Genomic DNA, 13,532 nt, shown 5'->3' on the forward strand with positions numbered 1-13,532 from the left:
AATAACTTTATGTTCTAGAATAAGGTCATAGTGAGCTGAGCCCTGGCTAAAATTAAGCTCTAAGAGAGCAAAGGAGAACACACCAGATGAGAAGGGAAGAGATGGATCTACCAGACAGATGCTGAATTATGGGCTGAAAAGGAGAAGACCCCGTTATAACTCATGTGAATCCACTTTCTAGCATTACATTAGTTGCATGTGTGAAGTCTTCAGCCAGTCGAAGTAGAGACAGCTCCTGTATTGCTTTCCTAGACCTGACTTATCAGTATCCCACCATCTCTGCCCCAGAGTAGAGACTAGTATGCATCAGACTATTCCTTACCGTTCTTTGGTGTGTTCTCTGAAGGCTCAGTGGGTTTAAACCATGTTTGGGCAACTGTGGCATTTCTTGGAAGTATCTCACTGAGATCAGCAATTATAACCACGCTTCCCTGAAAGGCGGCTTGTCCCACCACTACCAATCTTCTCCTGTAATGTCTGCCTGTAAGGAAGGATTGGGTGAATTCTAAAGCATGGTCTCAGTTCACATGTAGAGATAGTGAGGCCCAATGGAACTGGTAATAGTTGCACTGTGTGAATTGAAAGAGCACTCTAAAACATACCCCAGAATCTTTGGCAACCGTAGGACTTTCCCAGAAGACAGATCAACATGGAAAAGGGTCCTTAATGGAAGAATCTTCTGTGAATCACCTGTCTAGGTAATGCAGTGTACACAGCTGTCATCTCTAGCCAATCATTGCCATCGAATGTAGGTACTCTGCTCTGTCCTAGGACAGGGATGGGGAACCCCAGGGGCTAAATCCGGCCCCCCTGGGGTCCTAATCCAGCCTTCCGGCATTCTCCTGATGGCCCTGCCCTGCCCTGCCCCCAGGCCCCACCCCATTTCTCCCAACCACAGTCATTTGGTGGCTTCCCAGCTGCATCCCCCCACCTCAAAGGTTGAAATGCCTCTCCTAAGGCTTAGTTACTGGCAGACAGAGCTCTAACCTTATGTAGGAAGGAAGGAAGGAAGGAAGGAAGGGAGGGAGGGAGGGAGGGAGGGAGGGAGGGAGGGAGGGAGGTTGGTTGGTTGTATTGTTGGCTCTGCATCGTTTGTCTTCCGCCCCACCCACCTCCAGAATGCAGCCCCTGAGAGCTCCTCCAACATCCAGTTCAGCCCTCAGACTGAACAAGGTCCCCCACCCCTGTCCTAGGAGCTAGGCTCATGTAGAGCTGCTGTGGACTGAGAAGACAGGCGTTTACTATCTGTTAATTCATAATCTATTCATGCTCTCAGGCATGTCTGGCCTTCACAAGACCAAAAAGCCTCTCTAATAGGCATTTCTCCAAACAGACTGATAAAAAAAGATTTAGCTAGTTTTCCATGAAGGTCTCAGAACCCCTGGTCTAGCAGATTAGCCAAATGCAAAACAATTTCCAACCGGAATTAGACGGAATTTATAGGGTGGTGGGTAAGAACCAGCCTGATGAAAATGTCAGGTATTTTATCCACAAGCCAGCTGCTGAAAGCTAGATGACCCTGCTGCTTGGTGAAGGACATCTGAGACAGCTGGGTCACTTACTTCCTTGGAAATATTGAGTGTGCCAAATTATTTCAAGGATAACAACCAAGGGGTTTAAATCTGTATCTCAGTAAGTGAAGCTCATACTGTGTCAGTGGAGTTCGGCATAGGACCATCATTTACACATGAAGTCTAAGATGCAGTTCAAGTATTTCCATAAAGCACAGCTTACAACAAATCTGCAAGTAGGATATTTTAAACAAGTGTGCATCTACAAAAAAAACCACCGCCCACTGATGCTTATTTTACACAATAGATGGTTAGGATTGGGCTGGGCTGTTATTTTTGTGTGTGTCTTCCTTACCTCTTTTTCTAAAAACATGAAGTGATGAGAGTAGCACTCAATATTCTAAACTGGGTTATATACAGATGGATTTACTGGCATTATGATGTTGGCTGTTTTTCTTTTCAGCTGTTACACCATATTGAACTAATATTTTTTCAGCACACTTTCTATAATGACTTCCAAGAATGTTTTCCTAGGCATTTGATACTATATTCCTTATGATTTGGATATTTTATCCCAATGTGTTTCACTTTGCCAAACTAGAGGTTATATGGGAGAAGGGCAAACACTTTGCCAAAAGGGTTTATTTAGTTACTGAAAAGCAGTCATGGGAGGGCTACCAATTTGGGCAAAAGAACAGCAGGGGGTGAGACCCCCTAACCCATTTCTCTCCCACCATTTGTCTACTCAAAATCACCCTCCCAAGCTGCTTCTCTTCCCATCTAACTGGAAAAAACAACAGGACCTCCTCTCACCCTCCCATTCTGCTCACAATCAGAGGTTTCAAGGCTGCTTTTCATTAAAACTTCATCGACAACACCAATGGAGACTGTTTAGGCATCTCCCACAGCATACTTAGAGCATCTCTACACCAGCCTAAAATCCCCCATTTAAAATGGGGCTTTCTACTTCTGTTTTAAATGCAGGATCATGACAGACTCCCTTTACACGTGCTTCCTTTCCCTGCCCTTTCTTCCCTCCTTTCCCCCATTATCTGAGTCTTCCATATGTTTCATTATACAGCCGCTAGATGGCACTGTGGTCTAGCTCCTCTAATTTCAGGGTTTCCTCTTTACAGAGGGAACTAAAATGGAAGTCAAGCACTGTAATTTGACAGCTCATTATCTCTGAACTTTAAACAAATGGAATAAAGGTCCTTTAGAGCGCAATCCTATGGCCTCTAGTCAGCGGCTAGTTGGCCATAGCATAGACCGTCCTCCTAACCGACCTCCACCCCCTCCACGCCCCACACTCAGCGCTCATAAGAGCAGCAAAAACGGGGCGTTCCTGGGGACAGGTCAGGGTAGGGAGGGTGGAAGTGCCTTTCTGACACTTCCTATGCATCGTCCACCCTCTGCCCCCCACCCCCTGCTCCGGCTTCCCACAGCTAGACAGCGAAATTGACTAACCACAAATGCAGGGTGGCTGAAGCACGGAGAAGATCCACGCTGCTCCTGCCCTGCATTGGATAAGCAGTCACATCCGAGTCCGGAGGCCGCCGCCCAGCCCGATAGGATTGTGCCTTTCATGTGGGAGATGCCCTGGAGGTTGATGACGTCATCTAAAGGACCCGCAAACTCCTGTGAGTAACCAATTTCAATAGCAGGATAAAAGCTCCATGTGAAGAAGCCTTGTGTTTGGCCCTGAATCTCATCTGCTATTCTGTTTCGAGAAAACCTTTTGATGCTATACACAATCTATTTGGACTTTAGCTTCCTAAGGGTAGCATCCAATGCTGTTACGGTGCTAGGGTTAATGACACTAGTTGTGCTAGTGTAAACCAGTACTAGTGCAACATCATTAGCACTTACTAGGCAAAAATAGAAAGTGGTGATGTGCTGCTTTTTCCCTTTGCCTAGCAAGCACCAACTACCTTGCAGTAGCACTGGTTTACACTAGCACTGTGACAGCATTAGGAAGTGCCCTATATGTTTTTTGTCATCTGCAAACTTGGCTACTTTGCTCTTTACCATCAGCTCTAGATAATTTCTGAATAGCACCAGACCTGATACAGATCTTTGGGGGTCCCACAGTTTACACTCTTCCATTCAGGGCTGGCCCAAGACATGTTGCTGTTTGAGGTGAAGGATAAGATGTTGCCCCTTCCCGAATTCAAACCCAACCGGATTGGCACTTGGATCTTACTTCCAACACAGGTAAGGAGACAGCATCCTCTACCACACCTGAGGGGAGCAGGCTAGTTTAGGAAGGGGCAGGGCAGGCTGCATGGCACACATCGTTGTCCTCCAGCATCCCCTCACTGCTTCCTGCTCCCCCGGCATATACTACCTGAGGCAGCTGCCTCCTAATGGTAGGAACAGCCTTGCTTTCATTGTTAAAACGATCCATTTGTACCCTCTGCTTCTTGTCTCACAACTGATAAAATCCAGTGGCTTCTTCTGACCAATTTGTTTAAAACCTTCTGAAGAAGCCTCCTCACCTTGCCCCTTCCCTGCATTACATCCATGACCACCACCCCTTGTCCTGGGATGGCGGTGAAAGGTAGGGTCTTTCCTGGGTAAATCCAATGCCACTGTAAGGAAAGACAAATTGAGAAGCATGGTAGAGAACTCACACAGCGCCTAAGAACATCTACAAAAACTGGAGTCGTTGTTTGTAAGGATCATAGTCACTGTTAATGCTGAACTAATGACAGCTTTGGCTATTGGACAGTATGGACTTGTAGAAAATAAAATACAATGCCTGAAATCAACCGAATAAAAGTATATATGGAGCTGGATTCCGAATTCTGCTCCTCTTGCTACCTAGATGCCACTCTTCCCTAATGGTTAAAGTGCCTTTCCTTCACAAAGCCATATTAACATTAAGGTTTGACCGCTCCTTGTTATGTCCTCTGTCTCCGTTCTCCTTCCATATTTTGAAATGTATGGTAGACTTCCCATAGCACTTTGACTCTGATTCATTTTTCCGTGAACTCTCTAAAGGTTACTGTGGCACCAAGTGCTGTGGTGGCAAAGTGCTGTTGGTTGTAAAACAGACCGCTTTGCGTGGTGAATGAATGAGTCATGTGACCCGCTTGCCACCAGTAGGGAGCTGTCATGGGACTTTACTGGAAGCCCAGTTTTTGTGGCTGTAGGAACTGGCTCTGAAACAGACACAGTTCACTCCAGACCCAGTTGTTGAACCAAGGAATTCTAGGCCCAAGTTGAACGCTGGACTGGATTAATTTTGACCCCCACTTACATTTATCATGTAGTAATTAAACAAAGAAACACTGGCGCAGTGCCATGAATAATGGTTTGAAGTTCTTCCAATCTCTGTGTCATGACGAGATTGTTATTGCTCTAGGACAGTCACTGAACTGCCTTGGCAGCCAGAACTGCAGTGTAGATAAAATGATCTGTAGTAATTGCTTTTGTTACCTTCTTTTCCACGTTCCTTTGTAATAGCAGTCATGCTTGAACTATCTTAGTTGTAAAAACAGTTCTTAGGTTAGTTACACACCCACTTTCAGTATCTATTGCTAGCTCAAACAGATCTTCTATAGATTTAGGCCACAATCCTAAAAACATCTTACGAGTCTTAACACCTCCTGAGATCTGAGAAAGGAGCAAAAATGGTATTTCTTCCTTACCAAACCAACCATGATTAACCACATTAAATGAGGTAAACTTCTGTACATAGCAACACTGGCTTTTCATGACACAAGTCAAACATAAAGACATGCATGGTCAGATGTAATAGTTGAATAACATATGTTGTGAAGAGGGTAAGAATGTCCCATTGCTATTGCTGAAACAACAGATAAGGGTGCAATCTTATGCATATTTAGACAGAAAAAAGTCCTGCAACTCCCAGCATTCCCGAGCCAGCATGGCTGGCTGGGGAATGCTGGGAGTTAGACTTATTTCTGGCTAAACATGCATAGGATTCCATCCTACATTTCTTCAGTTTGGAAATTAAGAGATTAATGCTTTGCAAAAGAAAATGCTCCTATAAATAATTTAGTGTCGTCGTCGTCCCCCGCCTTTTGTATTATATCCCAGTCATACATCTATTTGCATCCAGAAAGCAAGTCTTCCCACACTGTCAATTCAGGGCTTGCTGGCTGAGTACATATCTATTCATTTGTGTGTGTGTGTGTGTGTGTGGCACATGTTATGGCATCTAGTGTGGAGTTGACAGCTAAGGATAAGCTGTGGCCATGCAGAGAATGATGGCCCAGGTGGAGTCCAAGGCACAGTGCTCTCTACCAGTGGGGAAATGAGATGGGTTCCTTATCATGCAGGAATGGATGAGAGGGTAGCGATGCAGGAAACATTTTGCTGAAAGGTTGGAATTTAAGAGGAGTTTTAAAGGAGAAGACATTGTTTTGATTGATAGGGAGGCAGAAGAGGATTTGGACAGGGTATTTATGCTTGCACCAGAGTGACTTGAGTGTTGATGGCTTTGGAGGTAGGTTCAACTCTTCAGCTGTGAAGCTCACTGGCTCGTCTTGGGCAATTCGCTGTCTTTATGTCACAGCCCACCTCACCCCCATGAGGTTATTATTGTAAGGCTCAAATGTTACCCTGAGCTCCTGGGAGGATGGGTGGAACACAAATACAATGAACGGATAGTTGCTACGAGCTACTGCAGCAGCAAATAGGCAGGTTTTCCCTTCTTTGTGTGGCGGCAGTGAGGTATCCAGTGGGCCCGAAATTGGAGTGTGAGAAATGGTTCGTGTTGCTTCTCAATCATGTTTAAACTTGCTGGTTTGATTCCTCCTGTACTTCCTAGTCCCACACCCCTTCCTCAGCCTCAAGATTAGTCTATAGGCAAATATTTAATGTGGGAAAGGGCTGTAGCCAAAGGCTTGGTGTAGAATGGGGCTGGATTTATTTCTTTATTTTTCTTAGGATGCCATACAGCAACCTTCCCCAACCTGGTGCTCTCCAGATGTATTGGAGGGTGATGGGAGTTGTAGTCCATCACATATAGACCATCAGAGGGCCGGAATTGGTCAAGGGACCACCAGATGCTGATTCTTGGACTGGATGATAAATGTGTGTGCACTGCGGACAGAGAGGGAGGTAATCAGAGACTGGAGAAGGGAGTCTGATCATAGTCCTGAGACATTTGCTCATTAGGCCAATGAACAAATACTTTTTCTGTGTCAGCCTGACTTTGATGAACCTCTACAACAAGGCAGTTTCAAAACCAAAAAAGCCATCAAGAACATACATCAGCGTGCCCTTCATTATATATGGGGAATGGGGCTTATCTAGAGCTAGTTCAGTGTGGACTGAGAGCATGATAGAAGTGGCTCTGTCTTTAGATATGGCTCTTGAAAGACTTGAGCACAGGAGATTTAGGTTCATATCCTTGCTCAAAGATCACAAGATGTCCTTGGATAAGTAATTTGTTTCTAATTCTGTTCTATCTGCAGCCTTGAAAATAATATTACTATTGGCAAGAGTTTTCAAGAAGAAATAATTTGTACCTTCCTCCACCTCCCGCCACACTAAGCCACAGGGGAAGCTTCCATCAAGATGCATCTTTAAGGGCACAATCCTATGCAGGTTGTAGGACTTTTTTTCTGTCTAAACCTGCACAAGATTGCACCCTAAGAGATGCAGCTTTACCATGGAATGATGAGAACCAATTGCTGTAGGTGCACAAATGGCTTTTGCCAAAGTTTTGCCACATGTGCAGTGAGGCAGCAGCCTTAACTACCCCCCCGATCCTCGCAGCCCACATCAGCCACCGCACATTAGCATCATATTTTATTGCTAAAGCATCCAAACATCCAAGACACCATACAAGAATAACACAAATGGTTGGGCCCTACCCAAAGCCTTGCAATCCATGAGGGTGTGTACATCTGTAAGCACATCTGCCCAATATACATGATCCTTCTGATTTTCTTTCGTAGGATGAAGGATCAGGCATATGCTGGTTTGTATTAATTATTATCTATTACATTTCTAATTCACCCAATAACTACTGTCCTCTAGGCAGATTATATGCCTCATTTGCATATTTTGGTGAGTCTATGATAGCGGATAGCTGGTTGGGCTGTGGGGATGTCTACACGCATGCCTACACGTGCAGGCATGCATGTAAACCTGCTGCTCCACTGCCTGACAAGTATGCCGGGGTTAGAATAGGCCTCTATTTGAGGCTGACCTTAAATGGCCAATAGAGGACAGATACAAGAGGATCCTACTACTATTGTACAGTTACTGAACTCCAAGGATGGGATGCTGTTCATAGGGCATGAATCTAAATAAAATAGGGATCCCGCACTGTAAGCGCACTGCCTTGACTACTGCAGCATCAACGGTGCTGCCTGATTTCTCCCGCCCACGGGTGTGTCGCACAAGCACAGAGCGTGCAGTGATATCAGACTGACACACGGGTCTCTCTAAAAAGCGTATGAAACGAGCACGGCCTTTCTCGCCCTGTCACTCCGCCGCCTGCATTCTTCGCGAAGAGCGCAGCTCTCGCGCTGTGCCTTTAAGCCACCGCCCCCCCGCTCGGCCCAACGACCTAGGCCCCACCTCCCAGCCAATCAGGACGCTGTAGCGGCAGGAACGGCGCTCATGCGCCTCCAATGGGAGAGGCTGGTGCGGCCACTATTGTTGATGAGGCGGCCGGAGCGGCCTCACGAGCGTCTCCCCGTGTGTGCGAGGACACATTGCTGAGAGGCGGGGGGCGGGGTGTCGGTGTTTTGTCCCCCCTCGCCTAGTCCTAATTTTGCCCCTTTGGGGCACCCGTTCCTCCGTCTCCCGGGCCGGACGACGAGCATGTCTTCTCACCCGCGCGTGAGGCGCAGCGGCTCCCCAACCCCGGCCACCTCCCTGGGGGGAGGGGGTGCGGCGGCTGCGGCGGCAACAGCAGGCGGGGCGGCCGGCACCAACAGCAGCCGCCTGCAGCCCATGCGGGCTACGGTGCCTTTCCAGCTCAAGCAGCACGGCAGCCCCACGAGGAGCGGCGGCGGCGGCAGCGTTCCACGCTCGGCGGCGGCGCAGACACCCCCCCAGCCGCCGCCGCCTCCCCCACCTTCCTCGCGGACCGCCAGTCCGACGCTTGGTAACGGCTGCAGCGCCGGCGCGCGCGGTGGCAGCACCAATAGCAGCAGCAGCAGCAGCAGCCCCGCCGTAGCCACGCAGACGCCCGTCGGAGGAGGCGGTAGCGCCTGCTGCGCCGCCACGAGCGCCCCCCCGCTGTCGTCGAGTTCCACGCGCGGCAGCCCCACGCGCGCGGGCGGAGGAGGGGCGCGCGGCAGCCCCCCTCGGCTGCACCAACTGCCGCTGCCGCCGCCCCCCCCGCCGCCGCGCTCGCCCCCCTCCCCTTGCTCGTCCCCGGTCTCGCCTCCTGTGCCCGAGAGCAGCGCCTCCGCCGCCGGGGGACGGATCCGGCACCGTCAGAGGCGGCGGTCGCCGGAGCAAAGCAGGGCCTCTCCGGAGAGGAAGAGCCCGAGTTCGCCTGTCCGCAAAGGTGAGGAGGATTCCGGCGGCGGGGTGAGGTCGGGGAACGATCCAGAGGCTTCAACAGGAAACGGCCAATATCTGAAGGTGGATGAGAGGGAGGCAGTGGGGGTGAAAAACGGGTCGCCCAGGGGGCCCGAGCTGGCAGGTGAACGGTGGCACCTACCGAGGAGTGCTGAGAGCCTTTTGTATTGAGGAGGTCGAGATCCCAGTTCTCTCAGCTTTTCCGCAGGGCTACAGAACAGTCCTGTGGGCAGACCACGAGGTGCTGAGGACTTGGGGCAGTTCTCGTTCTCTCCCACGGACTCGGGACCTGTTGTCGAGAGACAAGGCGGCGGGGGGGTGTTATCTCATTTCGTCCTTTATTATTTGTAGATCCTTTGACTTATTCTGCGTAATTTGGGGGCTAATGATTCTCGAATATCCTGGAGGTGAAACGCTATGAAACAAATGTCTGAAAAGAGTAAGGGGGAAAGGGGAGTGAAAGCGCATGTCTAGACATGTCTGACTTTAATCCAGTTTTACAATTGAAAGTAAACTTTACAAATTTTAATGAAAAGATGGTGGTAGTGAAGGGTTTCTCATTTAAGAAGGGAAACTAGTATGCCATTAAGAGGATGGGTGTTTTTCCCTTCTCTCAACACTGAAGATAATTATGCAGGAGAGAGTGAACAGTTTTGCAGCACAGAGTATTCCTATCCAAATTGGGTTGTTAATGTGGCTCTACATGTGATAAATCTCCCAACTAAGGGTCCGATCATAAATTATTCTTCAGAATATCTAAACGCGATTATTTTGAAGTTTTACTGACTTAAGTGAGTCATATTTCTATGTATTATGTATGAGATTGACCCTGGTATAGAAGTATTTAAACTTTATTTCAGTAGTGATCCTCCCTAAATGTTGAAAACTGCCTTGTCCCTCTGATCAGGTCTTCCTGAGGCTAGGATGAAATTAGGTTTATAGAAAACAGGAGTGTGGCTTTGCAGGTGCATGGTATGACTTAAATACTAACCTCAGAGAACCAAAAGACCACATAAATTTAAGTGGCTCAGTAGCCTTCTATGCAAGCACTCAAAGAAGGAGTGAGATCAGAGTGGTGCTTCCAGGCCCTTATTCAATGGAGATGCATAGTACAAGGGATCAGAGACAACAGTGATGCTGTGGGAGCCCCTGCACATCCCTATTTAGATCTAAGACACACCTTGGAAACAATATGCTAGCTCAGTGGACTCGTGAATGCAGAGAAAAGATAAGCAGTTCTTTATATAGTAAGACTGAGAGGTCACCTTATATTTTGTATAACACAAAATGGTATAGGCTTATAAATATCCACTTGCCTGGTTACCTTTGGTGAGTAACAAGTGCTGCCAGGCAGGAAAGCTTCTGTAAACTGGAGGGTTTTCTCTCCCCTCCTCCACTTTCCTATGACTAAACAGGCACTCATGGGCAGGCAAGCTTGGAAAACTTTTTGTGAAGTAGTTACTCTAGACATACCTGCAAGGGTATACTGATGAAAGGTATTGTAACAATTGAAATGCCTTTGTTCAGAGCGTTACTTATTGAAAAATGTGGTCAGGATTAGCCTGTGTATGCTCTCTGGATGTTTACATATGGGTAAGCTTCATTGAACTCAAATGGGACTTTCCTGTATGCAGGCATAGGACCAAACAGTTGCAAATGGCAGGTTTCTCCTTAGGAGTATACACTTTTGAAAGCTGGAAATGAGAGGTGTGCACAGACCCCCAGATTTGACTTGGACCCCAATTTGGTACTTTGGGAAATGGACTGATTCTGGTCAGACTGATTCAGAGACTGTTGGCTTTGACTCGGGTACTGAACCCAGGCTGAGATGTGGAAATACAAGGCTTTGTGCCTCACATTGACTTCCTGTGGGAAATCAAAAAAATGGCTAGAATTTTTTTCTCTTTCTCAGATTTGGATATTTTCAAGCATTGTAGCACCTTAGGAGGGGATTACACCTGCCAAATGTCAGAAAAATATGTGAAATTTTCAGGGATAGTTGCCCCTTCTGTGAGCATCAAGCATGCTAAGTTTCAGATCAATTGGTGCAGGGATTTTTGTGCAAAAACAACCATGACATTTTGAGGGTATCCCAAAGAGAACATAGTTATCCCCCTATTTTCCTTGTGGACCATTGTTTTGAAAATGGCTGACAGCCTAGAGGTGTCCTAGAGGTAAGTGTAAGTGTAACTGTAAGTGTAACTGTAAGTGTCCTTAGAGCCTAGAGGTAAGAAACCTGCAGTTTCAGAAGGATAGGTGCTGCAGTTCATGTGGAAGGGGAGCCCTCAAATTTTGGGAGGGGAGACTTGATTTACTTCCCCTTCCCTCCCCCTATTTTTGGAACAATTTGTATGAAAAAGGCACACATCATAGAGGTGTCCCGTGGCAAAAAACCTGGAAAGTTTCAGAAGGATAGGTGCAAGGCTAGGGAATTATGATAACTTGTTCAGAGCACAGTCCTATTGATTGCACCGTTGATGACTGGAAGCTCCCAAACTTCGGGGCTTCTGATCATCCAGTGCAGGGTGGGAGGAGTGGTGGAGGTGATCTTCACCTCCCCATTCTCCTGCCTTGCATTTTTTACTAGATGAGGTTGTTTGCCTGTCTAGCAACAGTGCTTCAGAATGGGAAGGAAAGAAGCTGGAGAGGCCTTAGGATAGCTCATACTCTGGTCTCCTCCCCATCCACCATAACACTTCCTTTTCCCTTTCTCTGAAGATGTTTTTCCAGTCTTGGAGGGCAGCCGATGTGGTTCTTTGTGTGCCAGCTTGGGGGGGGGGGGTTGGATCTCTGACTTGCCCTTCCGAGGTCGGAGTGCTGTCTCTGACCTTGGAGTGTGGAATCACCAGTATCCTGTGGCCCCTCAAGACAATGACTAGGATTGCTGCCTTCATGATTTTTTTATACGGAAGCCTGGTGGTATTGGAAGAATGGCCATCTCACTGACCCATCCTTGCCTTCCTCCAAAGCACAGTGAGCCTATTGTAAAACATGCCCTGGTATTAGAAGGTGGACCTATCAGTCACACTTCTTCCCTACTGCTTAACCGCGGTTTAGAGAAATGAAACCAAAATACATTATTTGGAGAGGAGATAGAATGTCTGTGTCTGCAGGCATGAATTGGTAATGAACCCTTGTTCTGGCCCAGCTTCCATGCTTACAGTAAGCTTCAGTTCTGAGCCTGCTTGGCCTCAGGAAGCACCAAAAATGGTCTGAAAGGGCCAAATTCTGCTCAGGCTTTGTTCAAATCTGATGCACATCCATATTGGAAATGTGAGCTAGAAAGGATCTCTGTTGAAACTACTTGTACAGAATTCCAGTTGAATCTTGTGCCAGAGAATTCCTATTCATCTTCCCTTCTGATACCTATTCAAAGATATTCAATTTTATTGTAGAATTTTATAGTTTTAAACTGTTTTTATTGTATGTTGTACATCACCCAGAGTGGCTGGGTGACCAGCCAGATGGGCGATTAATAAATTTAATAATAAATAAATAAAATAAATAGGCCTTTCAGTGGTTAATCCAGGTGTATTATAATTAGGGATGGGCAGATTTCCTACCTTTCATCCTGGCAGGGAATCCACCCGGGGGGGGGGGGGAGGCGATCCCTCCCTCCCTCCCCTTGGAATCCTCTTCTGCTGGCTCCGCTCCACGCTGATTCTGCGGAGCTGGCCGCCAGCTCTGTATCGCTGGCAATAAAGCCGGCCATCATTGCCGTGCCGTATCGCTGGCTGAGTGAGGGCTGACTCCGGACGCAAATGGCATCCGCAGAGCTCTTGGATTAAGCTAAATGCAGCCGTAAATAGCTGCATTTAGCTTAAACTGGCCGCAAATGGCATAGCGGATGCCATTTGCTTCCGGAGTCAGCCCTCACTCAGCCAGTCATATGGCAGTGGTGGCCGGCCGTATCGCCAGTGATACGGAGCCGGCAGCCGGCTCTGCAGGATCGATGAGGGCAGGATCCAGCTCCAGGTGGTTCCAGAGGGAGGCAGAGGTGAGTAGTGCCATTCTGCCATGGACACCGGAGGCTGGAGTTTTTGGAATCCGGCCTCACTAGGGTCCATGGCGGAATTCTCTGCCATCCCTAATTATAATGCAGTCCTAAGTATGTTTTCCCCTTCATGGATCACTGCCTTGTTGTGGCGAAGGGGCTTGCGTAACTCAGTGAAGCCATAAGCTATGCCGTGCAGGGCCACCCTAGACGGACAGGTCATGGCAGAGAGTTCTGATAAAATGTGGTCCACTGGAAAAGGAAATGGCAACCCACTCCAGTATTCTTGCCAAGAAAACCCCATGGAACGTATCACAAGGCTAAAAGAGATGACGTCGGAAGATGAACCCCTCAGGTCGGAAGGTGTCCAATATACTACTGGGGAAGAGCAGAGGGAATTTCCAAGTAGCGCCAGAAAGAGTGAAGCGGCTGGGCCAAAGCCGAAAGGACACTCAGCTGTGGATTTGTCAGGTGGTGAAAAGAAAGTCCAATGCTGTAAAGAACAATATTGT

The 13,532-nt window shown here is 47.7% G+C and overlaps 1 protein-coding gene across 1 annotated transcript in view; it reads left to right on the top strand.

Moving 5' to 3' along the window:
• The first annotated feature begins 6,432 nt into the window (after window positions 1-6,432).
• Window positions 6,433-13,532, top strand: part of FAM117B (family with sequence similarity 117 member B) — a 55,028-nt gene continuing 47,928 nt past the window's right edge. Inside the window, exon 1 of the mRNA XM_084818107.1 lies at window positions 6,433-9,012. Within this exon, the coding sequence (XP_084674233.1) occupies window positions 8,319-9,012 (694 nt within the window). The 5' untranslated portion in view covers window positions 6,433-8,318. The remainder of the gene's footprint in view (window positions 9,013-13,532) is intronic.

This window comes from Heloderma suspectum, chromosome 1, assembly GCF_057233095.1.
Source record: "Heloderma suspectum isolate Gila_16-S chromosome 1, 16-S_ref, whole genome shotgun sequence".
NCBI classification, from domain to species: Eukaryota; Metazoa; Chordata; class Lepidosauria; order Squamata; family Helodermatidae; genus Heloderma; species Heloderma suspectum.